Source organism: Diadema antillarum, unplaced genomic scaffold, assembly GCF_040938485.1.
Source record: "Diadema antillarum isolate AM-2024a unplaced genomic scaffold, OU_Dant_1.0 scf00000201, whole genome shotgun sequence".
NCBI classification, from domain to species: Eukaryota; Metazoa; Echinodermata; class Echinoidea; order Diadematoida; family Diadematidae; genus Diadema; species Diadema antillarum.
In genome coordinates, this window is record NW_027271090.1 from 3,102,879 (window position 1) to 3,130,267 (window position 27,389).

A 27,389-nucleotide genomic window follows, 5' to 3' on the forward strand; every position below is an offset into this window, starting at 1 on the left:
CATACCTCACCTGTTGCTCTTTGTCTATACCATTCGATAAAAGAGAGAAAATCATCGTTTTAAAATCAATTTTCAAACCAGGTCAACCCGACCCAAAATCGAATTACGAGCGCGGGCTAGCTACGTACATGTAACTTACACATGTATCGCATGCATGTAGTACGTACGTGGACCGGAGCTAGCGAGCGTTATATGCATGCATACGGTGCATTTTCATTTATTTTTATAAAAGTAATGGACTAATTGGAACGAAATTTTGCACAGGTGTTACTGCAATCATACCCAAACTCCATGCTAACTATGAGACCAATTGCTGCAGGTTTACAAATGTGGGCTAATACCTTTAAGAGGATGCTTTTTCATTTGTTTAGACAAGCAATCATGTGCCCAGAGTGAAATACTACAATATCCCCAATTGAAGCTGTTATAATAACACACATACAAACACAGAGACAAACAGAAATTTAGCAGTCACTGCAAAATCTACATATGCTCATTACTTGACAATACACATTAAAAAGAATTGAAACACCTCTGACATTTTTTTTTCTAGTTAAATCCATTGTATTCATGCCACCAACATGTAAAAGTAAAATGTACTTTAGGGTAAAAAAGGACATTCTCCTGTCCTTTCCTACAAAAATATACAAGACCATAAATCATTTGGTACAATACATTCATTGCTAGATGCATCAGTATGACACAAAAACGAATAAATAACATGTACCTTCTTCACATAGTACCGTCCCCACAACTAAGCCAGGATTCATGTGGGGCAAGATGCCGACTCATCCACAATACACCTTGTGTTCCCATGGTAACAGGTTGACAGACTTCAGGACAAGGTTATGATTACACATACATACACGCTGTCAATATCGTTATGTACATTGTATTGCTTGCTATGGCTGCCAAATGCAGCTTCCAATATGCCTGACAATGATGTGTGCATTCAGAAAAAAAAAAAAAAAAATATGAACCTGTTTCATCCACCAACACTGTTATGAGCATCAATCCTGACACAATAGGTCTCACAATGTTACAAATCAAATCCAATTAGTTATGCCAATCCTTCTTGATGCATTTGTACATCAAAACTTAGCCAAGAAGGGCAGTATTACACATGCATTTATAAGCAAAACAGTCTTTTAACACTATACAATGAATGAAATGGCATCTCTTTTCCATATATGCACCACGAAACACGCCCTCAAGGTAGGAGGGGAGCCACGTTATCAAGAAGGCATATGTGGTGAGATAGCTTTGGCCAATACAGGAGAGTGCTCATATCACTGTCCGTATTCTCCTTCCATCTTGTTCAGTGGGAATATGATTTGCTCATACTGAGAAATGCTGTTAAATCACATTCAAAGCACGTGTTTCATGCATACCAATAATTAGAGAAATGTATTTGGCCACAGGTATTCACACTCATGGCGCACCAGTACCTCTTCTACAAAGTAATTACTCTCTGCAGAGACATGGACTTACTACATTGCTCTATATGCCATGCAATTTCGCCGAAGGACCAGCGGACACATTCAAAAAGTCTGTTCAAGACAGTTTTTCAAGAAAACCCTTTCAACATGCACTGCTGCTGCTCAGCACATAAGGGAAATTAATCAACTCTGTCAACAGTTGCAAGCAGCAGTGCAGCAGTAACATTCGAAAGATTTAGATTCCAGGTGATGAAGATACTTTTCATTGAATTCAGGCAAATTTTGTTGCTCTCATGTCATCCCTCTTTGGCACCTACACAAGCAGACGTTGGAGAGAGTGCAAATGTGAATCCAACATTTTCGGAAGTATGTAATGTTGCATAGCCTATTTGAGTAGGCAGTATCATCAACCTCATCACAGAGTTTTCCCTGTATTACACCTGCTGCAGTGAGAGGAGTCATTTCATCACTACTGATTTAATAAATAGTCCTTTTAAAACAGGGGAAAAAAAAGAAGAGTGCATGATTAAACAGTCATATCAAAATGGTGAAGGCTGACACTGCAAAATTCACTTGAACTGCAACTCTAGCAACTTTACAAAATAATCTCAAGCAGATAATTGCAGGATGTGTAAATAAACCCATGCTGCAGTTCAGAACTGTACAATATGTTCCACCTTGCACAATACTCACTTCATACATGAACTTTGCTATACTGCACTCTCGTAATTGAACACGGTAACTGTGTTTCTGTTTCAATATGAAGATTTATTTGCATTTTTTTTTAATGCATTTAGTGCAAAGAAAGTGTATGAATGATACCCCAATATATCATTTGAAAATATTCTCTCACTCAAAATTTTCTATTGTAGCATCTGGAAAATCAATACACTTACCATAGTAATAGTACATATACATTTTTAACTTTATACTCATTTTGGCATATCACAAAGAACTCAACTATGAGCAATATCTTTGAATCTAACATTTTGTAGTCTTCAATGGCGTGTGTCTGTGACACCTGTGTCTGTGTGTGTGTGTGTGCTGCATGCATGTGTGTGTGTGTGTGTGTGTGTGTAATCTGTAATTTGAGTTTAATTGATCAAAGACAGTTTTAAAAGGATAGGCCATGGGGTACATGAAGTTATGGGGTTCTACGAAATACACAATAGCAAACCCATATCACCATCCTCTGCTAAATGTCTGATTGGCAAAATGCAATCTTAAGAAGTGCCAAAGGATAAAAAAATTCTTCCTGGACTCACAACCACTCGCATAACAGCACTGTGTCCACGAGATGATTCAATTTCAATATCCCAACCCAATCAATTGAAGCTGGGATCACAATCAAGATTGTCACCCTCACACAGGATTTGTGATGTCTGAGGCAGCCTCCTCCACTGTGGCAACACCCAAACACTGCTGATGTCAAAGTCTTTTGCTGTTTTGAAAATAATTGATTCCCCATTTTTGATCCATATGCATCAAAGGATCTATTCCAGGTCATCAACTTCTTGTATTGTTGCTCCACCACTCTTTCCAGCCACCATGCCATTGACTTTCTGCAATCCAATGGTAAAAAATACACAGAAAATGAAGACAAATACATCTCATAGCATTTATTCAACATTCTTACGATTCATCTACCTGGCTTGGGAAGAATTATGCCTTTTCTTTTAAATGATCAAAGTCATACATTTGACAGGCTAAATTAAAATGCCAAGTCTTTTACATGTTCCTTTATACAGATAACCGAACGGACAAAACAGAATTACAGCATCATAAATCTAGATTATATTTCATCTCAACACGGAGGTAAAATTCATAAAAAGATAACATTAAGATCATAGAAACTTATATTTTGGTACTCATCTATTTAAGTTTATGCACATGTTAAATACTATTGGTAGAGATCAGGATTGGGCTTTTGCCTTTTATATATTTCTTTTTTCAAGTTACTAAGAAACCACTTATGAAATAATACAGAGCATACCATTCTAAGAGGAATTCAAAGTTTATTTGAAGAAAATTCGTACTGGAATGGCCAAGACATCCAAAAACAAAGTAAAACAAAGGATTGCTCTGTTTTGGATATCTCAGCCATTTCAATACCAATTTTCATCAAATGAATGTTGAATCCCTCTTGGAATGACATGCTCTTTCATATCTCCATAAGAGATTTCTCATTATCTCACCAAAAAATGTAAGAAACCTGAAGGTACGTCTCAACCAAAGCTATACGATCCCTTTATGTTACAGAACAGGAGGAGGCAACGCTGTCATACCTTGCTGGTTTCCGGCAGCTTCTGTACCAGCAACTGGAAGACTGCAGAGGGCAGGGTCTGGTGGAGGACCTGCAACAGCTGCTGGGGTTGGCCACACACAGCCACAGCATAACTTAGGTGTTCCACACCATTCTCAAAGTCACCTGCAATGAAAGGACAATGTACAACCAATGGTGCATGAGGAAAATGAAAGGGACAGACAGACCGACAGACAAACAGACAGAAACAGAGAAGAGAAAGAACAAGGGGGCAAAGAGAAAGGCTATGGAGTTGAATTAATCAAGAGAGTTTTGTACTACATCAAATTCTCCGGCCGTTTCTGCCTTGTCTACTGCAAAAATCTAACGTTAGTGATATATCAATTTTCAACTATGTCTTTTGGTGTGGAGTAATTGTCAGTTCAACAGCCAAACTCACATACAGCCACTGACAGGAATTACGTTAGCTGTCCGCAATCTAGTTGTAGAAATACTGCAATCTCATGGCTGTGTGAAAGCAAGTTTTTGTAATGTTTTTGCTTTGATTGATCAAATAGCAATGAGTGCATCATGAATGAACACTGAATCATTGTTTACAATACTAACAGATTTGCACAATTCTCCACTACCATGCATGCAGCAAGCCCTACAATAAACTCCTTCTAATCTTTGTGAGGTGAAACATACCATGCACTTACATGGAAGATACTAATTAGAGTAAATCTGTTATGTTTGAAATTGACTCTTCTGAACCAAACATCACAACTAACATGTAGTTTAGACCCAAGCAAAAGCACATCAACAAATATACCACCAAAAACTACAAGTATGTGACAGAAGATTTAGTTTGGATGGATCTTTGCACATATTCATCTTTCATGCACCAACCTTGGGCAAGAAGTTCCTCTCCCATCTGAACTTGTCGCAGGAAAAACTTCTGGACTGCTTCTGCATCTTGCAAGTTAGGCAGCTACAGGAAATCAAGAAAAAAAACAACATTACACAATTACGAAAAGAAAACAAAAAGGTCAGGTTAAAGTGAAAACATAGTTCTGGTAAGGGCTTGAGAACCCGTCTGGCACCATTTCATATTTGCTTGCAATATATATCGAAAGAGTCTACAAAGAAACTTACCTGGCTGACGTGATTTGCCGGAATGATGAGTCATTTTGGAGTATTTTGAGAAAAATAATAAAAGTCGGAAAACCGACTTTTATTCCAGAAAGATCCAGACTAACTCGGTCTCAGGAAAAACTCAACCCTATTTCAGACAATTTACACGGAGCGTCGCAGTTCATGATCGCCATATTCTATTGCATAATACCAAACGAGGCCTAACTGAACAGACCGGAAAGGGCGTGCTAATCCTGTACAGAACAAATGGACAGCACGCGGTCCTCAAGCCTATACGCACATCACCTCATTGCTGAGACACGCTGTCTTTGAAGATTTCGTTGTTGTTTATCAAGCATCTTTGATTGTTTTTAGAGGTGCTTGATAGGCGCACAATAATTTTGCATGCGCGCCAAAGAGTTTTTTGATGCGCGCCTTGTAACAACTCGGACCATTACTGCGAGTAGCCAGAACGCGAAGCGCTAGTTTATACAGGCCGCTCCCATAGTACAACACTGTACAATCCAGAGGGACAACCAATACAACTCAGCCCGCTGTCAAAGCGAGGCCGAGTTATCCCCGAGTCCGAGTTTAACCTGACCCCGTTTGGGTAAGTTCTGAGACTGAACCTTTTTGGTTAATTTTTCGCATTTTCGTCGTTACCCATCGAATATCTTGTTATTACAGCGTTATTCCGCACATTTCCTAGGCATACGTTCACATTTGGGAGCAAAATTTGACAACTTTTGCAGGCGTACCAGAACTATGTTTTGGCTTTAAACTCTGTCAAATGCAAGCCATTTTTTCAAAGCATTGCCAGGTACCAAGATTACCAGGCATATCAGTCAAAAATTTCAATGAATCATCTTTACTGGTCATACATAAAGGTTTCAGTTGTAAACCATAATGAGCATTCTGACTGAAACACAACACACTTTCATTGGCAGTTCATTCTACCCTTATATTTCAACAGAATGAATTGTGTAGGGATATTAGCAGTAAAATAATTTTATTTCCATTCAAACCACCCTTCTGGAAAATCCTTTTCCCAAATGACATACTCATATCAGTTAAACCCTTTTTTCAATATGAACATGAAGGTTTATAATACTTTGAAATGTCTCATTCCATTATTTTTTTTTCCTACTTGCAATCAAGACTTAATTACTTTAATAAAATACCATGAAATGTTGGCTGACAAACCTCAATTGCTTGTCCCCCGACACTTGCTCCACCAGCCGATTGGTTTGAACGAGACTTTGCTTTTCTCCTTCCTGCATTTATGAAATAAAAAGCATCTTGAAATGCGATGTTATAAAATAACACGGAAAAGTAGAAATTACGCGGTGCGTAATATATGTCTCCGCCGGAAGTAGCATTTTGTAGCCAATGTACAATATAGGTCAAAAATCAAGGTCAAAGGTCAAAGAAGTCAAAGGTCAAAATTCTGTGTAGAAGTTTTGAAGCCCTCACCTAGTGCCATCACATAAAGCAAACGGAATTGAAATCGGGTTAGAAATGGTGGAGTAGCATTTCGTAGCCAATGTACAATATAGGTAAAAAATCAAGGTCAAAGGTCAAAGAAGTCAAAGGTCAAAATTCTGTGTATGCGATGGCGAACACATCACATGCGCACAAATTTCAAATCCATGAACGGATAAGATGTTTGTGTGCGCATGCACTGGCCGTAGTATTCAGTGTATGTAGCTCTCCCAAGGTCCTCTCGACCGAGTCACATTCAGTCATCAATTCGAACAGAAAGGGACTACTGGCAGAACCAAACGTTGTCCAAAGCCTGTTTTCAATACTTCAACTTAATTGGTAAGTCTTCAAATTGAAGAAATTTTTGGATTTTAAGTTGACATTTACCCGCGATACTAAATCTGTCATGATCCTGAATGCTACATTCCCAATGCGAAGCCCCATTACGCTATGCGTATGGGGCTGCTGGTCGCAGTTAGCTATGCGTATGGGCATGATGGGGCTGCACGCTGCTGCCCTGGTCGCAGTCAGTGGTTTCGTACAATACTAACTGTTACAAGGGTACCTCGCCGCCGTCGGCGGCTCTGGTACGAAACCATTTTTTCGTCAAACCTTGCATCAAATTGGGTAGACAATGTCATGAGAGGGCAATGAGAGCACTTTGGGGCGAGTAAGTCTCACAGACAACATACTTTAACCTGAAACACAAACTAAGAGTAAGACAAGGAAATTCAGGGAAACTTTTGTACCAAAACTTTTTATTATCTTTATCTACGATTCTAAGTTAACGTTAACTTCTTTTTTTGAACATTAATCAATGAAAAGTAACCAATTTTACTAGTGATGTGATGTTGCCTGCCAGGCAAGAACTTGAGAAGGGCTGGCTTTATATTGACAAGTATTAACGACACGTTAATGACCGGAATCACTGACTAATGTTACATTTTCGACTCTGAATGACCGGGCACTCCGGTCGCACACTCCTCATTCATGTACATACAAAATGAGCCGATCTTGCCATTTAATCTTAGCGAGTCTAACAAGGCATGACTTACGCTCTTTTAATTTCTGGCGAAATAATGGATCGCTCCTCCTCTTTCTATCAAAGTATATGCAGTAGCCAATGAATAGCGTCCCAGCTATTCCGGCGAAAACACCGGCAGTTCTTCTGGAAATCATTCTGCACAGAACATACGTAACTACACCGCTGCATACAGTACGCATGCGGACGAGATTTTTTTTCCTCTCTCTACATGTACAGTATTGTATTGTGCGCCTAGCTATATGCTCGTGCGTACCTGCGTGGCTCTAGCTAGCTCTCTCGATCTATCTCGTAAAATCCGAGATGTGTCCTGCTTCCATCTGCGCATGTGCCATGACCTTCGGGACCTAACCGGGGTCATAGCAACATTGTAAACGATTTGTGATGAAGATCGCATACCTAACTATCTGTGTGTGCACTGCTGAATAATGCTTGTAGACAACCATGTCTTTATCACAATCTTTTTAGCAGCTGCAACGAAATATGTCCTCAAGTTGTGTGGGTCTGGTGTCCAAGATAGTATTGTAACGAGTGAGTAGTTCTCGATTATACGAAATCCACTCAGTTTATGGTGTTTTGTCCTTTTGCTTTAGAAAGGGTCAGTCAGCTCAGCTAGATAGAGACTGTCTGAGTAGTGTTAGATCGCGATGCAGATCCCCAACAACGTGATCTTCTGTAACGTTAGCTAGCGCTAGCGCTAGCAGCAGCGTTCTGACCAGTACGATACGAGGGGAGGTGTGTGTGGTATGCGTGGCTGAGACCTGGGCCCCATTTCATAAAGAGTTGATATGATAGCAACTCTTGCTGGGATGACAATTGGCAGTTGTCATGGTAACGACAAGAATTCTGCTTTCTGATTGGCTGTTGCTATTGAAAGTTGCCATTCCAGCAAGGGTTGCTTATTTGATTGGGCCCTGGGCTGGGGGCATTTCATGCAGCGTTTTGTCAGATAGTTTTTCTGACAAACGGTTATAAACTAACTTTTAAAAAAAAAATCCGAAATCCTTGCATCTGATTGGCTGAGAGCAAATTTGTCCGACAAATTTGTCGGACAAAACGCTTCATGAAATGCCCCCCAGCCAGGCCATCGCATCAGACGCAGACTCACTTGCATGAGACAATCAATGATGCATGAATGCCATGATCAGTGATGATGACACTGCAAAAAAAATTACAAGATTGTTCTAGTAAAGTGGGACTAAGCATGCATGATATTCATTAGCTGTTTCATTGATGAATGAAAATGCCCCTGTCACATATCAGTCCGGAAAATCTGCTCAGATGAGGGGGGCTCCCTCTCACACACAGGCACTCTCCTCCCATGGATGAGCACCTCTGGGGTACCCAAGAGGCTCCCTCCCCGAGTAGTGCTCATGAGGCCTCCTCTTAGTCTTCACTTCTCATCCATTTTACATCTGATTAATGGTTGCAAGTTTGCACTGTGATTTTTTTGTTACACACACATTGATGTCCACTCTCCATGATGAGAAGACGAAAAAATTACCGGTAGGCCTAGATCTATATCTGTTTGTTTTGATTAAAAGTTGAGTTTTGTCAAAGCAAGGTTCTAGATCTAGATAGAATTTTTCTCCTTCTTATCATGGAGAGTGGACATGTAGATTACTGTGTGTGTAACAAAATTGATTGAAATGAGAGTTGTTCTAATTTGTATTCTACGTACCATAATATTCTTTCTTCAGCAGTACCTGTGCAATGAGTTCACTCGACTGCAGTGAACAAGTGGAAGTGGGCGAAGATGGGGCCATCCTGAGGATACCAGATTTGCAGGAGGACGTGGACCATGTGGTGTTCGCCCACCATCGCAGGGCACCCCTCTCCAACAGCCACCCAGCCTTCAGGGTCAAACTTGTGCAATTAGGTAGGTTGAACTTTACTTCTCAGCGTCATAACAGATGCCAACTTTGTCCAATAGTGGAGTGAATATTTTCTGTTACAGATCTCGTGCAGCACTACAAATTTTGATGGTCTTTTAAGACAATTTTGTTAAATGGGATTTCTAATGCACAATGTATGTTTGTAAATGTGCGTAGGAAATGACTGGGAGAAACGTTACAGGTAATTGATGCCTTCTTGAAATTGCATAAATAGCTTCCCCTGGTTCATAAAAAAGAGTGATGGCCGTACTTTATTTTTCCTTTGTTTGTTTGTATTGTGTGTGTGTGTGTGTGTGTATGTGTGGGGGTCTTTTTTCTTTTTGTTTGTTTTTTGAGGGGTGCTGAGATGGTTGCAGATATCACTTTCAGAACTAAAATTATGTGCAATGAGCTAATCATTGGATAATCAATTTGTTTAAGTTTTTTTTTTTTTTTGTCTTCTTGAATGTTAGTGAGAAATTTCAAAAAAGTGTGGGGTGTGGTGTATTGATGAGTTGATGACCTTCTTTCACAAATTTGTGTCTCCAGGCAAAGATGCAGTGATTGGACTTGGGATCAGTATCGACCCCATTGTGGTGGAGGAGGAAGATGATGAGAAGGAATCGTCTCATGATCACTTGTCAAAAGACGGCATCATTTATTACAGTGATGATGGTGTGGTAGCATCACCAGCGAGAAAAGGCCATGGAAATAAATCATCAAAATACGCTGAAGGTATCTATTTTTTCTTCTTCTTTCTCTTGTTTTCTTTTTTTTTTCCTCTTATTCTTTTTCCTTTTTCTTCTTCTTCTTCTTTTCTTCATCCTTTTCTTTCTGTTTTTTTTTTTGTGTGTGTTTTTATTTCCCTAAATGGGGATGCTGATCATGAAGTCGGAATGCTGCTAATGTGCACAGTCATTTTTACATGTTAGCAGTATCTTTGAAACATCTAGTTCATCTTATTGATTAGATTTGTTTTGTCAGGACCGTCTCGCACAAAACCAGCACTTTGAAGGCTTCAAGTGATTGGAAGTTGGCCTTCAGTGCATTCCATTCTCTGCTGGTGTGGGGAAGAATGATGATGCCAGTATTTGTGATTTATTGTGATTTGTCTCCACGTGATAATTCACAAATATGGTGTATTTGCTGAATGAAGATAATTATTCTGACCCTTTTTCGTAATGCTGCAACAATTTATTGCAATGTAAAAGCAAATCAAACTCAGTGGCCCTTATGGAACAAATGTTCAGTCGAATGCAAGTTCTCTTTGTGAGACAGGGCTGTATATATACAGTGGCGGATCCAGAGGGGGCGCTCCGGGCGCGCATCCCCTCTTTATTTTTGGTTAGAACAAAAGAAATAAAAAGAAAAGAAATGAGGGGGGTGCGTTTAATTTTGCAAAAGCGCCTCCCCTTTACGGAATTCCTGGATCTGCCCCTGTTATATGTAATCCAAGGAGTTTGTTTTGTTAATAATAGTATCATGAATATGACAGGCCACATTTCTTTTTCTTATTTTTTTTTCTTCCTTTTTTTTCTTTTTTTTTGCGAAGGGTCTCCAGCTAAAAACCTTTAGTGTATTCAGGGGTGGACCAGGAATTCCGTAAAGAGGGGACGCCTTTACAAACTAAAAGGGGGCACACGCACCCCCCCCCCCCTCCAATTTTTTATTTCTGTTTTGACAAAAAAATAAAGGGGGCACACGCGCGGTGCGCCTCCGCCTGGATCCGCCACTGGTATTGATAAACTGTCTGATGATTGTTAGTCTTCCTTATCCAGGGTACTATGTAGTCCATGAGTCTCTTTTCCATTAAAAAAAAAAAAATAAATGTCTTGAGTCAGCTATTACCAAATTATATACAGAAATAATGACAGTGTTCTTGTCTCAATACCAGTGAATTTCATTCATTCAATCGTGTGGATGTATCTGTTTTCATGAAAGAGAAAAGAAATAGAGATGAATAGGAAGACAAGAGGATATCGTCAATAATTCATGACTCTAAAAACCTGTAAAATATTGTAATGTTGGTCTGTCACCAATCATAGTGTGGTTATCATTTCCTATTTCTATCTTTGATGCATTTGCTGCACTTATAGTTTGCATGTACATGCAGATAGGAAAGAGAAATGACACCATTCTTTTATTGTTTGAAATTTGATCTGCAGGGGATGTTATAACGTTCGTCGTAGAGCAACTCACTGCTACAAAGTCCCTCGTGTGCGTGCTGAAAAATGACGCCATCCAGTGCAGGCGGTGGCTGACCATGAAAGCGGAGGACCTCTTCCCGACGGTGAATGCATGGTGGGGGCCAGCAGAGCTCCATGTGGAGTGGCTGGCCACATCTGGGCCCTCCCTGTCAGTGGTATGTTCCAATGGACTCCTCGTTTGGGTGATAGTCATGCATGACATGAGATGTCACTGTGTACAACTCCGTAGCACTTTCGTTGCTGCTGGCCTTGGTCATTGTAATTAAATACCTGTGGCAACTGATAGAAGTACTTTTGCCTCAAAATGTCCTGCTTACTTATATGTTCGTATTAAGCCCAATTACACAATTTGTATTTGGTTTTTTGTTTTGTTTTGTTGTTGTTTTTCATATTTACTGAAATCGTGATAATCACAATACATGTAAAACATATCATTTGCCTTATAGTTATTGTCAGTCAGGGCACTTTTTGATGGCTGGAGACTATGATTTCATTTTGACATAATGCAGACAGAAAGCCTTTGTGAATTTACTGTTTAATTTACAACAATGCTATGTTTGACATGCCACTCTGTTGCCAGACAAACTTGGGTTGCTGGTTGAAATCTGATGATATCATGGTAGAAGGAGACCAGCTGAGCCTCGGGGATGCCAAGAGAGGGGATGTCCAGGCCCCCCTGCCACTCCACAAAGGTCAGTCAAGGGTATCCTTGGTACCTTCCTCCCATGAAAAACCTCTCTCGCCTCCAGAGGTTCCCTCTGTCTCACTGTTCCTGCCTGCATCCTCCCGGCCAGCAAGTAGCAGAGTTATCATCCAGTTACTAGCTTGATTAGTGTTCTTCTGCTATTGATAGTACCAACTGAGGCAGTTGATTCGCCAAAAAAGTATGGCTCGGCAAATGCAAGGACATTAAACTGCTGTGAAATTATGATGAATTGAAATAATGGCAAATGTGGAAGGGAAAGAAAGAGTCAAAGATAAAAGGTAGTGGTCTTCTGTGTAGTAATATCGTCTAGTATTGTCTAAGTAATCATTGTGGCTTGCCAAAGAACCAACTCCGCAAATGCAGTAGGTAAGAACAAAATACTTCCCAAAGAAAGAGACACACATGAATGTTTAATTGGTTGTAAAATTGTTGGTGTATTTTTATCAGCTTTTGAAGTTGAACCAAACACAAATCTGAAATTTGTAAAGAGGTTGCTAATGTTCCAATTCTTTCCCTTAACCTCAGGATCATCCATGTACTTTGAGGCGGCCCTCGTCTCGCTGGGGGATAATGACAAGGAAGGGCCATACATTGGCCTGACCACTGCCACGTGGTCTCCTTCCAGTGGGAGACCTGGAAAGCAACAGGGCAGCATCTCCTACAATGCAGCTGAAGGCAAGATACTCAGTAGTGGGGAGGCAGCCAAAGGTGAGTCAAATGTTGTACATTGAGAACGGGAACACGCAGTGACTGAAATGGCAGCGTCAGTTTACAGCAAGAAAGTATGTCATTTAGGATACTTGTGCTGTCTGAGCAGTTAGTCATGAGGATTGTATCCTTTAGACATGTTTGCTTCCATTGCTTTCCATGGATTGGCTGATGAGATGCAAACAGTAGGCCATATGGTGTAAAAAGACACTGGTATTCTATCTACAATAAAACTGATAGGTCATGAATAGAATAAATAAAGCTAATGCGGTCAGACGTGTCATGGGCAGTGATGAATTGTTAACTTGTATAATTTGTGTGCTTGTTTGTTGTTGTTTGTGATAGAGGGGTGTGTCAAACATTCCTATTTCATTCTGGGTATTTTAACCTGTTGAGAACGGGTCCCAAGTTTACTCAGGCAGGGGTTTATGGGAAACGCGCGTTGTAGCAACATCAGCTCGTTAATTGACATGACCTCACGCAGCGAGCACTATGAACCAGGTAATGCTTACTTTCAAGTGTTCTGTCGACATGCAATCCCAGAGAGAGAATGCTGATACACTATTTCCCTTTCATTAGTCACCCCTGCCATACACAAACAGGCGCACTGAACTGATCAACCCTTTCCATCCTCGCCCTCTGCAGGTAAAAACTTAGGTGCTACGGGCCAGTGCCAGGCTGGGGATGTGATTGGCTGTGGGTTCATCCTGGTGGAGAAGGACAAGGAGCCATCGGCCACCCAGACGGGTGTGGCTTACTTCACCAAGAACCGGAGCGTTGTGCACCACTTCAACGTGGAGCAGTCCATTGGAGGATTCTTCCCATCAGCATCCTTTGTAGGAAAAGGTATGGGTACCATCTTTACTGAGAGCATCCAAACATGTGTACATGCTGGTGAAGGAAGTTTTCCAAAAGAGTGACAGTTTTTGATACTTATGTTGTGTCACAGCAGGGCTCGAAACTAACCTTTTTGTGTTGTGTGCCATTCTGGCCACCAAAATCTTTGAATTTTTATTTGTAGTTGGTGGTCCAAAAAAGGCATATAGTAGCCCGAAATTAGGAGCAAAAGTAATAATCTATTTTTAATCTTAATTGCCCAATCAGGCCGCCGAAAGATAGATTTGGTAGCCCAACACCAATTTTTACTGGCCCTGGGCACTGCTAATGTCAAGCCCTGGTTATAGTGATTATCTTGTAAAGTTTGTGTAGGTACTATAGTACCTAGGAAATGTACTAGTATGGTTTTTCTTCTTTACCTCAGACACTATTGAATGAAAATTGCACCTTCACTCCACACCATGTAAATCCTGTAATTCCAAGAAATAGTAATACGGTGGTTGATGAAGGTATTTTTTTCATGGCATACATTTTATGATGCTGGCACAGTGGTTATGAGGGGCATGTGTGTTTTGACATGGTATTTTGATTTTATGTCACCATTGATATTTGTGTATATCAATTTTCGATGGACAACGGATTCACACCTATAAAAGGGAGTGTGCTGTCCGTTGCTTTCACTGCTAAGATGGCGGTTGACAAAGGTGCACCTCACACACAGACAGACAGACATACACAGACACTCACAAGATGTTGACAGCTAGATAAGAAATTGATAAGATGATGTAAGTATATATATAACCCTTATGGATTTTAAAGGGGTTCTAAGAATATGATCAAGTGAATTTCACCTCATCATGCATGAATGTCATTCACATCGAGGTGTATTTATATTTGTTTTATACTTTGTGTTATTTGCAGGATCCAGTATTAGAATGATCATGGATGCTGCACCCCCAGAACTTCCAGAGCAGAACAACTGGGTAGCTGCTGCTCAGCGGGCAATAGCCTTCCCTGGTCTTGGAAGCTTTGACTGTGAGTTCCTCACCTGTGCTGCTGTCTTTCTTTTCTGACACTTTGGAACAATAATTGTAAAACCAAATTTGTGGAGGTTTTCCTGCATTTAGTTATAATGAAAATTTTCAATTCCATTGAATGTCACACCCTGCCTCAAAAACACTAAGAAATACATATTATAAGAGGAAATAATGATGTATTGCGACAATAAGAGGACTCATGATTACAATCTATGCCCCCCCCCCCCCCCCCCCCTCACAGGAAAGAATACTAGAATATTTCTACAGGATTGTTTTGTTTTGAAATTTCACATGCTTTTGACTTTGTAGAGGATCTCAAGAAACACTAATCAAAAAGTTTATTCTTCCAAAGTGAAGGTGTCATTAGCCTTAAGAGAAGTATCTTATCTTATGACTTTCAGAGGTCTTTTGACATTACGTGATGGTGACTTCAAAATTGAGGCAGATTGTAATTAATTTTTTTTTTCTTTGAAAATATATTTTAGTGATTGATATACAAAGGAGGACAAGGAATCTCATGATAACATCAGTGCAGTAAGGGCCGTCTACCAACCCTTCCAAAGCAGTGTTTGACGATATCTTCTTCACATGTGAGCCTAATGATGATATCTATCGGGATCATGACATTCCCTAACAGTGTCTGAATTTGACCCCTGAAGTAAAATCTCTGATGTTGACCCGCAAACTATCCCGCAAACTCTTCTTTATTGGCTGCAGTTTCCATCAACAATGACAAGTCATCAAAGCACGAGGAAGGCATCACCAAGGGTAACTTCCGCTTCTCGGAGCCCATCGGGTGCCCAACATCGGATACCATCCGTCCACAGAAAGACCTGGATGGGGAAGACGGGAAGCTCCTCCAGCTCTTGAAGACGATGACGCCCTCGGAGCCTTACTTCACGGTCAAAATACTGGAATTAGGTTTGTACATGGATTTTTATTATGTTTTTGTCACCTGTAAATAATTACTAGTTTGAATGAGATCATTCAATATTCAAAATTCAATATCTGTTTTCATGTTCACATGTAGTCAAGACTGAAGGTATCGAAACCTTTCTTGCCCAACCACTGAATGCTGGATGATTATGAGGATATACTTCAAAATGCACTGCACTCCCCAGTATTGTGGAAACATTTATCATGTTATGTTATGTTATGGTATGTTATGTCATAATATCTATTCTTCTGTTGCATACCTTGCCTGTGTAGGTGAGGACAGCGGGATATGTGTTGGAGTAAGTCGAGAGGGCCAGAGCTGTGGCTCATCTCCAGGCTCACTAGTGGATTCAGCTGGGTACTCATCGGATGGCCACATCCTACTGGGCAGCGAGGGCTATTTCAAGACGGAGAAGTTTGTCGAGGGTGAGTTGTACAGCCTTTCACTGCTACTTAGGCCCACAATTGTCAGTCTTTTCGTATTCTTTTTTGGAGACGATCATGAAAATTATAACTAAGACTTGTACTTGAAACCCTTGAATTACATATATTTAAGTATTTTTCTTGACTTTTTTTTAATTAATATCTTTTGATCAAAACAGTTAATTTTGTCACATTTCCGAGATAGGTGAAAAGGAAATGAAAGACCAATTCATGCCACACTTGTTGTACTGTTTTCATGACGAAAGGATCGATTGACATTGGATGATTGATTGAACCATCCAAGCATGTATTGAAATGAAATGGAATGGTGTCATACAATGATGATGACAACCATACATTTACAGTTGAGATACTAGCTAAGAAAAAGAGTAATTTACCTGCATTTTGTGAAAGCATTTCTTCGGATGAACTTGTATGTACAGCCATAGCCAGTTATTTTCTCTATTTTATTGTATTTACACATAAAGTGCAGAAATATTATCTTGTCCAAGCTCAGCATATTACCTGTACTGTGTAACGATGTTGTCTTAATCTCACAGGTGATGTCGTTGGTGTGTACATTGAGTTTGTGGATCTGACCAAAGTGGTCCAGTTTGTTAAGAATGGACAGCTGATGGGCCAGAGTGTGATCAGGGGGAGCAACAAGGACATCTTCCCCAGTCTCGGCTTCATGGGCAAGGCGTCGACAGTTCAAGCCACATGGCACGTGTCGCGCCCAGACCTACCTCCCACGTACAGCAAGGTACAATTAACTAAAATATCTGAAGAATAATTGTGTCAGATTCCTAAATTCTGTCTATTTCATCACGAGCACGGTTACTGAATGCACCGAAATTTTAAAAAAGGAAGAAAAAAAAACCTTCTATCAACAACATCAGACAGAATTGTGCTCTATTTAAAAGCGTGCCAAACATTCAAACATTCTACTAGCAGTTATTTATCTCTTCTTTTTTTTGGCTCACATGAGCCGAAGGCTCAAGTGAGCTATTGCCATTACTCACCATCCGGTGTCCGTCATGCGTAAACTTTTTACATTTTTGTCTTCTTGCAAATTAAAGAATCTTTAAAAATCCCCAGAGGGATAGGATATAAATGTGAACAAATGGGCACCATGCCCCCCCCCCCCCCCCCCCCCCAATTAAGGAATCTTTAAAATCTTCTCTAGAACCAAAAGTGATAGAGCTTAGTTGATATCGTAAGTAAGTACATTGATGATTGTAGTTCCTCATTTGCAGGACAGACAACCCACCTCTCCCCATAAGGAGGTAATGTCAGTAGTTCCACTTGCATAATTATGTCTATTATTGTGGGAAGCTCTAATTTGGTCCAGCAAAACACTTTCCCTGCAGAACAAACTTCAGAACTGGCTGAAGAGTCCCGATGTGCACGTGGATCGTGGCAGGTTTTCCATGGAGAAGAAGTATCGCAGACTGAAGGGAAGGGTCATTCTTTCTCCTCAACCTCTATCGCACAGTGAGTAGTCACATGTCTCATTTGGTCATGTGCTCAGGTCCCAATTTACCCCCAAAGTAAAATATGTGGAGTGCAGATGTACATTGCCCTCTTTGAACCATTCAAGTAATGATATATTCTTCCAATTACATTTAAGGAACAAGCTGTTTACAAGTGTCGTTTGCATGTGCAGAAAATATTCAGTAAGACAATCAGAAATCCAACTCGCATATATTTTAATTTCTGAATGTCCTTGGACAACATGAGAATCTCTCTCACACACATACACACACAAGCAGACACACGAAAGGAGATATTTTTTGATTTGTCGTAAAACTGTTGCAAGGCATACCATAATTGTAACAACATTCCTCCTAGGTAGATTTACATGCCCCGTCATAGATATATTTCAGATTAATTTACTTAAGAAAAAAAGACCAACAACTCACCAAAAAAATCATCTTGCTTAATGTTACTTGTGTTGTTTCTTTCTTTCTGAAGCGTGGAGCTACTTCGAGGTACAGGTCACCTGTAAGATGTCTACACAATCCAAGAAGGTGCTGAAGGCACCGGTCATCGGGCTTACCAGTATGATGACCTTCTCACGGTACAAAGACATCTCCAAGAGGAAAGATGTGCGAGACATCCGCTACTTCTGTCACAGCAACTCTGTGGGCTATGTAGACTACCTGAAAAAAGAGAGTGAGTTCAAGTTTGTTCTGGTATATGGTTCCTGGAATGACAAGGTCATGTGTTTTTATTTGCCATACATAATTCAAAATCCTGCTAAGCCAGGTTTGAATATCGAAAATACTGATATGAGTTTGAAAAGACTACAATCATTAATGTTATCAAAAACAATGTTTCTACATTATTTGATGTCAACATTGATGTTATTTTGCAAAAATGTTGCAAATATGAAAAGTTTTTGTGCTCCCCTAAACTTTCATAATTTTTGAAAGAAAGCTCTTGTTACCCCAGGGGGCAATATCTGTTCAAAGCTAGGCCCAAATTTATACAGCGAGATACTGCTATAAGAGCTGAAATTTAAGTGAAAATTTAAATGAAGTTCCTTCACAGGCATGTAGCAAGTGTATTGTCAAGGAATGTCACATAGTGTTGTGATGGTTACCCTTTTTGTGAAAAATAGTCAACCAAAGGTGTATCTGCAAGTTATGCTACATGCATGATTGTGTTTAAAACATAGAGAATATTTAATGTTTATACAAAACAAATGAACAGAGCCAATATTGGCCTACTATAACCTTATGGTAGTTATTTTTTTTTTCATTTTGTGTTATATGTAGAATTTGCTTGTAGCTCAATTAGCATGTCATAGCTTGTTATCAATGAGTTTTTTTTTCTTTATTATATCTGCTTGACATGTTCACCCTGATTCCTTTGCTAGCTACTGTTTTGTTTTTGTTTGTTGTTTTTCAGTGGTACCAATCAAGAACTATGTGCAGAGTGGGGACAGGATCGGTTGGGGTCTGATCTACCCCTCGGCCAAGAATATTCCCAGCGACCTGGCCAGGCAGGTGGTCATTGTCTACTGCTGCATCAATGGTGAGGTGGTCTACCACAAACCCATGGAGCAGCCAGGGGGTGGTCTGTACCCATTGGTCAATCTCTACAAATACGGTAAGTGGCTGTATTTGTGCTGGTAAATACTGGTAGTAACTGCCAAGGGGGTATTTAGTAAATTATTGCATTTGTCTAAAATCTTCTTGTTGCTTTTTTACTGTTGTGTCAGCAAGAGCACCAGAAGTATTTGCTCTTATTCATGTGCCTGTGTGTTGTGATACAAAGGATAAGAAATATCCTTTTCTGTAAAGTATACTAAAGTAGTCCAACACTTGATATATGGTAGTGTTACTACCTTTGTCAGGTGTTCACTTCAAATGACTGTAATGACTTTAAAATTACTAATCATAGGTCGTTATGTCAGCAACTGGCCGTAATTGAGTTTGAAATATTTATATATATAGATATGAATATAAAGTATGTGTATTGTGCTTTCTTTCAGAGGTTAATTGTTATATATTTGAAACAGGAAACTATATATTTGAACATTCAGATTTTCACAATGTAAATGCACAGACTATCAATAAAGCTATGCCATTAATTTTGACATTTGCATAGTAGCTTTGATGATGTCTTGCTATCCTCAACCATGAAATTCTGTATGCCCCCTTCCTCTCTTTTCACCAGGTGAAGTAGTTGAGCTGCTAGTCAACCAGACACCCCCTGCCTTCACCAGTTTAGCCAGCTGGATTGAAGAGGCTGACGAGTTCAGGATAGAAGTGGACAAGCAGCGGAAAGCTGCCGGTAGGTCTTAATCAATATTTGTCATCATCCATCACTTATCCTCTTACTCTTTCTCCATTGTACCGTATGTCCCTCCAAAAGATTACAACGGTACCCTCCACAACAATAACTTTAAGAATAGTGAATCAATCCAAATACAATTTCAGGGTTTGAAACTATAACTCACAGAAACTATAAACAGAAAATCCCATTTGATTTGCTTCAGTGGTCAAAGAGAAATAAGGAATTTTGGAGAGCATGTCAGGAATCTCTTTCCGCCAAGTTCTGTCTATTGTGTTTACACATTAATATGCAGTTTCAAGAGCATCCAAGTGCTAAACTTGGAAGAATCAGACTCATGACATGCTTTACAACAATCCACATTTCTCTGTGACCGCATAACCAATGCGAAAATCCAATTGTAATTTTTGAATTTTTGTGAGTCTGTCTCTCCAAGGCTACCATCTTATGTAGTCTGTCTCTCCAAAAAAGTCATTTCTTATGAATATATTTCCTCCACCTCTTGTGCTGTCTTTCTTTCTGTCCATCTCTCCTCTTCCCCCCTCCCTCCCTCTCTCTTTCTTTCACTCTTCTACCCTCTCTTCTTTTTCTGTCTACCCCACCTCCATTTTCCATGAGGTTGGTTATGAAACATCAATATAATATATATCATATTATGAGCATAGCATATACATCAATGACGACTATATTGGTGGCATGTTACATTCTGCAAAACCTTTGCAAAACTTTCTCAGGGAGGTCTTCTACACCAAATCTTACTGAGTGAGATTTCCAAATATCTGCCAGTCTACACTAATTTCATGTTATGTAATTTGGTAAGACTTTCATTTCTCAATCAAGACAAATTATTTGATAAGCTATCAAAATGCATCTGTCCTTCATTTATCAGTGTAGGCTTACATGTGCTATAATGTGGCAAGCTTTAAGCCTTTCTGGCACGCATTTTCAAATATAAAATTAGAGACATTGTGCCCTGTCAAAGCATCCTCGCTGTAAAACATTTTTTTTTTTTTTATATTAATGATAATTATGATAATAAGCCAAGTCCATTAAATGAAACAATCCAGGCATTATGTGATAATGTGTACTAACTTGTATTACATTTGACTTCAAAGCTACTTACGATGCTCGTGTTTTCAAGTAGAATGTATTAGTATATGAGTGTAGCACTTTGCAGTGTTTCGTACTTTCTGACTTCTTTCTTGTAACATCCTATTATAAACTGTGTTTCTCCATGTCATGTGTAGGAATGTCATTGGTAACATTGTGGTATGGCACTTCACACAGTGTGAATGCCATTGTGAGTTATTAGCAAGAATTTTGGTTGATTGGGTTGGGATATGACCAGAAGAGAGGAAAGCCAATTTGTGAGCACGTATTTGAGTAAGGATGTTGTGAGGTCTTGATAGTAAGCACCTTATGATCACAACCATAGAAACTTCGTGTATTGTCAGCCTTTTGTTTGAAAGTAGGACACAAGGAAATATAAAGTTCATTATAGTCATGGTGGCTATTGCATGTCTGGCTTAAACTAGATCCCTTTGCAAGTCAAGTAAACATATGGCAGGGAAAGGAAAACATTTGTCTGTTCCGTGTGTCATGTATCACATTTGAATGCTGGGGATCCAATCGAGGCTAGTGGTACAACAGATACTGTGTGACATGCACTCACAATTTTATCTTACCCTTCAATCAATTATTTGTTCACTCTATTCAGTAAGGAATACTAAAAAAAAAAAAATCATTAATCATGCGGTGTCACTACTGATATAACTACCATCAATTTAGAACCTGAAGGTTAATACTACCATTTACTATAATGGTTTTACTGACCTTCTGCTTCTCAAGTGATGATAATGTTTTGACTGCTTCATCCTGCAGAATTTGTGCTATACCTACCATACCTCATGCGCCCAATCTTGCCTTCAAAACAGAAATTTCGCCGAGGTATGTGAGAGAGACATCACATGAAAGCGAAGTGATGGGAACGGGTTCTGCACCAAATTTGTCCCCTACCCACAAAACAAAAACAAAAAAACGAAACAAAAAAAGAGTTCGGAAGGAAGGCAACCTCTCATTTCTAGACTGTTGTCATTCCATGACAATCTGTGTCTCAATTCTCCATTGTTTGTCTTTAATGGCATAAAAACAAATACAGAAATATGACTTTATTGGTCATGTTCTGCGAAAGCAGATTCAATTTGAGGTCCTATTTCTCTTAAGTTATCACGAAACAAATTTGAGGTGGAAGCCAGTCTTGTCATTTCACTTCACTTTCTGTTCTTTATCTTTCTTGTCATGCATAATCTTTACGACTGTGTTACAACTATGCTTTTAAAAAGCCCTTTACTATTGTCATATGCACCACCATATTGCAGTGAAATGAGAGGCAGAGGAAATGGATAGCTAAGTGCTAATAATATTTGAAGGAAAGACTGAGCATTGCATGTCATTGACGTGCAAGGCATAGAGCATGTAATATATGTGTACGTAAATGTCACTGGATGAGCTAGATTGGAGCGTGTCACATGACAGCAGATGGGGGGGGGGGAAGAATGAAAGAAAAGACTGCAGCATTCAAATTCATGTTATGTCATGGACTTGATAAATGAGTTTCGGATGTTTGAGTGGTATTAGTCACTGAGCATTATAGATCTGTGTTGTGTTGAATTGTGTTGTAGTTTTTTTTGTACATGTGTGTGTGGGGTTTTTTAAAGTCACAAACCGCTGTATATTGAGAGGTTAAAGAGGATCATTATCCATTATGGGACCAAATTTTCAGAGAGGCATATGAGAAAAATTGTCTTGACTCAATTAAGAAAATACACCATCCTATTTTTTCCCTGACTGTAACACCCCTCCCTTCCATTTCTCACTAATCATCATGTTTTTGTGTTGAGTAGGAAAATTATCACAATTGGAGCTGTGATGATATGAACACAAATCATTGCACGTAGATAAACAGTACCTTAGCACAAATGTTATCATTAGGAAGAACCATGTAGCACAACCTTTAGCAAGTTATCCTAGTGCAAGTGATTTTGTACACTAATATCCTTGCAGTGTGTGTGCATATACGTGCACAATACATGCACATCTATTTCTCTTTGTTTTAAAAAGCTTTCCTTCTTGGATTTTCCATGACATTGATGTTTACTGTTGAGAAATATTAATATCATATTAATATCTCAGCTATCCAATATGATAATAATGGAGCATGCTAACTGGAAGTTCATGTTCTGTCGGCAGGCTTGCACAAACAGACAGCTGAAGAGAGGAGAGCCCGGCCAGCCACGCCCGCCAAGAGACCAGACAATCATCTCAGAAAGTACCAGGTGTATATCCACTGTGACCCAGTGCGCTACAACGAAGCCACCCACATACGAGCAAGGTAGGCACCTGCACTGTCGTGGTAATGCACGCATATATAAATTGGATCATGATTTTTAATTGAATTGTGATATGTTTTTCCTGTGGCCATTAAGAAAACAACAAATGCTTGTGTATGCAATGGGACGGATGAAAAGTCCCTTCTGAAGGGTTGGGCCTTTAAGGATAAAGTGTTGCACATAAGGGCACCATCAATCGCTGCTGTTAGGGGGACATGAACCAGGGGCCTCATGATTGGTAGTATGTAGTATCATCCACTGAACCACAGCAGCTTCTTGAGCTACCACAACCCTCACAACTATTTCTCCTTTCACATCAGAACTTGGTCAAATTTGGCGAAAGGCAAAACAAGTCACAAGATTTCTGCTGCTATCCTCTACTTTCTTGTAGCTCTTCATTCTCTGTTGACATTCTTGTTGACTGAAGTGAACTGTCAATTCATAATTCAAAGTACTCAATCTGTATGTTTTCTGCTTTCTGGCAAACTTGTGTTAAATTGATCATGCTAAGTAGACAAAGATACATTGATTGCAGTAAGGTCCTGAAATAGATGATAAATTAAAATCATTTTTAAATGTTGTTGTCATTGGAATTAAAAAGTGGTAGTCATTATGCAGAATAACTTTTGTTTTCTTTTATGTGAAAGGTGTTCGCAATGTAGACAGGCATTGTGCATTTCAATTGAAATTGCACATGAAGGCCAGAGTTAATCGTTTAACATGCAAGAATGTGCAAGTTACATGCATGTATTCATGCTGATCGTGCGACCAAGGCAAAAATTTCTGTGTAACTCGTGTACTGCAGGCTTGATGCCAAAGGCTTCATTACGGAATTGCTTCCCGAGGACAAGCTGAACTCCGTCAACATCACCCCTCTCATAGAGGGCCACATCTCTGCGAGCACGTCGGTGGTGTGCTGCATGGGCCCAGAGATCAGCGAGACACAGCAGATGGGCCTGGTCCTCCAGCTGGCCCAGAGATGCAGCAAGCCGGTGCTCCCTTTCATCCTGGAGAAAGTCAAGTGGCCGCCAGCGGGCGAGCTTCAGAAAGAGTGGCAGAAACTGGTCATGCACAAAATTGGTAAGAAGCTGGTACATTTATGTAAGGGAGTAGAAATTGCCCAAAATTCCTTGTTTTTTTCTAATTTACTATGTCTGCAGAAAAACTGTGGAGAAACCTGCCGTGCACAAAATTGATAAGCTGCACTTAGTTTGCAGAAGACTTTTACAAGTTTAGGAAATTGTCAAGACTTCCTTGACCTCAAACTTGTTATGTTCCAGGACCCACCTCCATCAAGGGGGTGGTGGGGGCTTGCTTCTTGCCAAGCCATCAAGTGTTAGAGTGTCTGTAACAGACTATTGGTTCAAGAAAGCACAGTGACTGCCACACTCAATGGGTACATTTCTCATCTTCTCATTCACTCTCAGTATCGTAACAAGGTAGTCAGATCCTAGGAATGTGAGAGTCACAAACTAATGAATTGGTATGAATCTGTTGCTCCATGTAACCCAGGGCAAAGGTCATCCCTATGTAATGTGCTGTCAAGATAGATCAGCGCTAGTGTTTGTATATATCATTTCTGACTTATGAAAAGTGAAGAATGACATAATATTATACACTCTTCATATTCATAGTGATGATTGAAGAAAAATATTTCATAGTACTATCTTCCTGGCTTCGTCCAGCGTCTGCTGAGAAAAAAAAAAATAGAAAAATCATATATTTGGATGACAGGGCACTTTTGAGGTTAAGTAACAAAAATCTAAAGGGAAAAGAGCTTTTATTTAAAACTGTTTGATATAGGAATTAGTAGTGAACTCAAAATGATCTCTGTGGGAGAATGTGATTACCATCAGTTACAGACTGTGCCACAAATGTACCAATCTCTGCATGATAGTGAAGTTCAGCAGGTAAGCAGTGACTGACTCATGTGTCTTGTATCGCCATCATGCAGAAACGAGTGGTGACTTTGACTGGGCCATCCAGCAGATTGAGGAGAAAACTTTGAACTTGAAGGACAAGGGCTACAATGGCAGGGAGATCCGAGTCAAAGAAGGAAAGGGAGCCCAAATGCTGTATTCCGATGCTCAGGTGAGAGCAAATTGCACTCTTCTCCCTCAAAAGCTGCTGTCACACTGGCAAATTATCGTGAAGTTTTATTTCGCGATGTTCTCAAAGTTTAGCCAGTGTCGTTATGATTATTTAAATTGAAAAAGCAAACAAACTGGAAATGAACTCAATTGTTGTAACATTTCACTAATTATCAATTGACTTCTTTGGGCAAATGAAGCTCCCATTGATGAAATGGCCCTTATATAGTGCGAGATTGTGTAGAGCTATCATGCACTGGACCTTGTCCAGTGTGCGACAGATGGCCTGGTCTGTGCTATAATCTCACACTATGCAAGGGTGATCCCATCAATGGGAGCTACATTCGCCCCAAAGAAGCCAATTGATAATTACTGAAATATCGCAACTAGTGAGTTCTTTTCCAATTGTTTGTTTTCATTCAAATAATCAAAACAACTTGTACTTTGACTTGATGAATGAGAAGAGTTTACATTTAGCCAGTTAGACTGCAAATTCCCCCCCCCCAAAAAAAAAAAAAAAAAAAAAAAATCACAAAACTTGCTTCTTGCAAAACTTCCTACTCAAAACCAGGGAAATTACCAGCACCCACGCAAATCTTCTCAAAGTTTGTGCAGTCTGAGTGCTCGCAACTGAAACTTCGCAATGTTTTGCCAGTGTGACCACGGGTAAGGTCTCTCTATCTCTGCTTTATCTCAAGGAGACTTCTCCAAGATATTCAGCAAGGCTTGAAAGCAAATAAGCTCTTTAACATCTGGTTAGATTTCCATCATTTTTTTCCCTTGCTCTTGCCATTCTGCATGTCCAGTGTCGCAACATGGTTTATTCTAGTGTTTGTACGATTATCTCTTTCTTTTATAATTGTGAAACAGTAGGCTTCATTTAAAAAAAAAAAACAACTAACTGCATTGGGACTAACTTGTTTTGACAGTTTTCATTAAAGATAGTATAAACATGACCAGATATTGGCCTTTATTCTAAGACCCACATTTAAAGTGACTGAGATTGATTTAGTAGGAAGAGAGAATAGTTTACAGTGCCAGTGTATGCAGTTGCAATGTTCTTTTGGGAATCTTTTTAGAACCCGTACTCAAAGGCACTATTGATATCTGATACGTTTTATGGCCAGTGGTAATCATCGTACTGACAAACCCAATAACTAGGAACTATGATTTGATCACCACTACAGAAAGGAGGCAAGACGGTCAACGAGAAAAGCGACCCGAATGCCCTGAAGACGGCCATGGCGGATGCAGACAGGTACAAACTTAATAAGCCCTTTGGTAGCGACGACATCAATGGTGGAGGGCCCAGCGCCGGAGCCAGTGGGGGGAGGTCTCTGTCCTTTAGCGACTTCCAGGAACCCAGGTCACGATTCCAGGAGCAGGACAGGAGACGGCCGGCTAGCAGCCGCAGTAACCGTGGTAACAACACATCCAAAACCTGTGTTATTCTGTAAATGTTGTATGCAACTGACGTGTAATTCATTACTAGACTTCTTTTTTTTTTTCCCTGTAATTTGGAGTACTAGTATGTGCATTTCCACTTTTCTTTCTCCCTCTCTTTCGATTTGTTTTGTTTTTTTTCTCTCTTCTTTCACATGCTGTATTCCTTATACCTCATTTTAATCCTTTTCACAGTCACTACACAAAGTAAGATCTCCCATGGACATTTCATGAGGAGATTGTCCATGATAGCTGTCCCGGTCAATAATTTGAGCTCTTTTTTTTAATGTTTCCACGTGAAATTCAAATCTTTGCAATATTTTGGTACGAGTGTGAATTGAACATGCTGTTTTTGCATCCCACACATTGACATGCCGTCAGTGGAGAAGCAAATCAGTGCACAAATACTTGTAGGGCCCTGTTGTATGAATCGCTGTAATCCCAAATTATGACATTGTCACCAGCAACATGTCACCCATCATACTCATTTACAATAAGAGTCTGATTAAAGACTACATGACAATATTTGTCAATAGCATGGATGGTTGGCACACATTTAGTATGGCCTCACACTTAAGCCATTGAGGACGAGTCCCGAG

General features: G+C 39.8%; 2 protein-coding genes across 2 annotated transcripts; one reads left to right on the forward strand and one right to left on the reverse strand.

Moving 5' to 3' along the window:
• Positions 1-416: 416 nt before the first annotated feature.
• Positions 417-7,498, reverse strand: LOC139723866 (mitochondrial import receptor subunit TOM20 homolog). The gene is made up of 5 exons (XM_071635072.1): positions 7,353-7,498; positions 6,019-6,089; positions 4,591-4,672; positions 3,725-3,867; positions 417-3,001 (listed from the first exon to the last, which is right to left on the reverse strand). The coding sequence occupies exons 1-5, from the start codon at positions 7,474-7,476 to the stop codon at positions 2,933-2,935; spliced, it is 489 nt and encodes a 162-aa protein (XP_071491173.1). The 5' UTR covers positions 7,477-7,498; the 3' UTR covers positions 417-2,932.
• Positions 7,499-7,768: 270 nt separating this feature from the next.
• LOC139723867 (uncharacterized) lies at positions 7,769-26,804 on the forward strand. The gene is made up of 20 exons (XM_071635073.1): positions 7,769-7,870; positions 9,043-9,218; positions 9,763-9,948; positions 11,379-11,575; positions 12,001-12,112; positions 12,652-12,834; positions 13,480-13,680; positions 14,593-14,706; positions 15,426-15,629; positions 15,918-16,070; positions 16,628-16,830; positions 17,438-17,561; positions 18,042-18,242; positions 18,981-19,181; positions 19,752-19,868; positions 21,750-21,815; positions 23,118-23,259; positions 24,063-24,337; positions 25,212-25,348; positions 26,535-26,804. Exons 2-20 carry the CDS (start codon positions 9,053-9,055, stop codon positions 26,802-26,804), a joined length of 3,252 nt encoding a protein of 1,083 aa, XP_071491174.1. The 5' UTR covers positions 7,769-7,870; positions 9,043-9,052.
• Positions 26,805-27,389: the final 585 nt, after the last annotated feature.

Coding starts and splice junctions, on each gene's coding strand:
- LOC139723866 (XM_071635072.1), bottom strand. CDS start 7,476: ATGATTTCCAGAAGAACTGCCGGTGTTTTCGCCGGAATAGCTGGGACG. Junction 6,090..7,352: donor TCGCCAGAAATTAAAAGAGC/GTAAGTCATGCC, acceptor TCATAAATGCAG/GAAGGAGAAAAGCAAAGTCT. Junction 3,002..3,724: donor AGCTGCCGGAAACCAGCAAG/GTATGACAGCGT, acceptor ATTGGATTGCAG/AAAGTCAATGGCATGGTGGC.
- LOC139723867 (XM_071635073.1), top strand. CDS start 9,053: ATGAGTTCACTCGACTGCAGTGAACAAGTGGAAGTGGGCGAAGATGGG. Junction 19,182..19,751: donor GGTCAATCTCTACAAATACG/GTAAGTGGCTGT, acceptor TCTTTTCACCAG/GTGAAGTAGTTGAGCTGCTA. Junction 19,869..21,749: donor CAAGCAGCGGAAAGCTGCCG/GTAGGTCTTAAT, acceptor TTCATCCTGCAG/AATTTGTGCTATACCTACCA.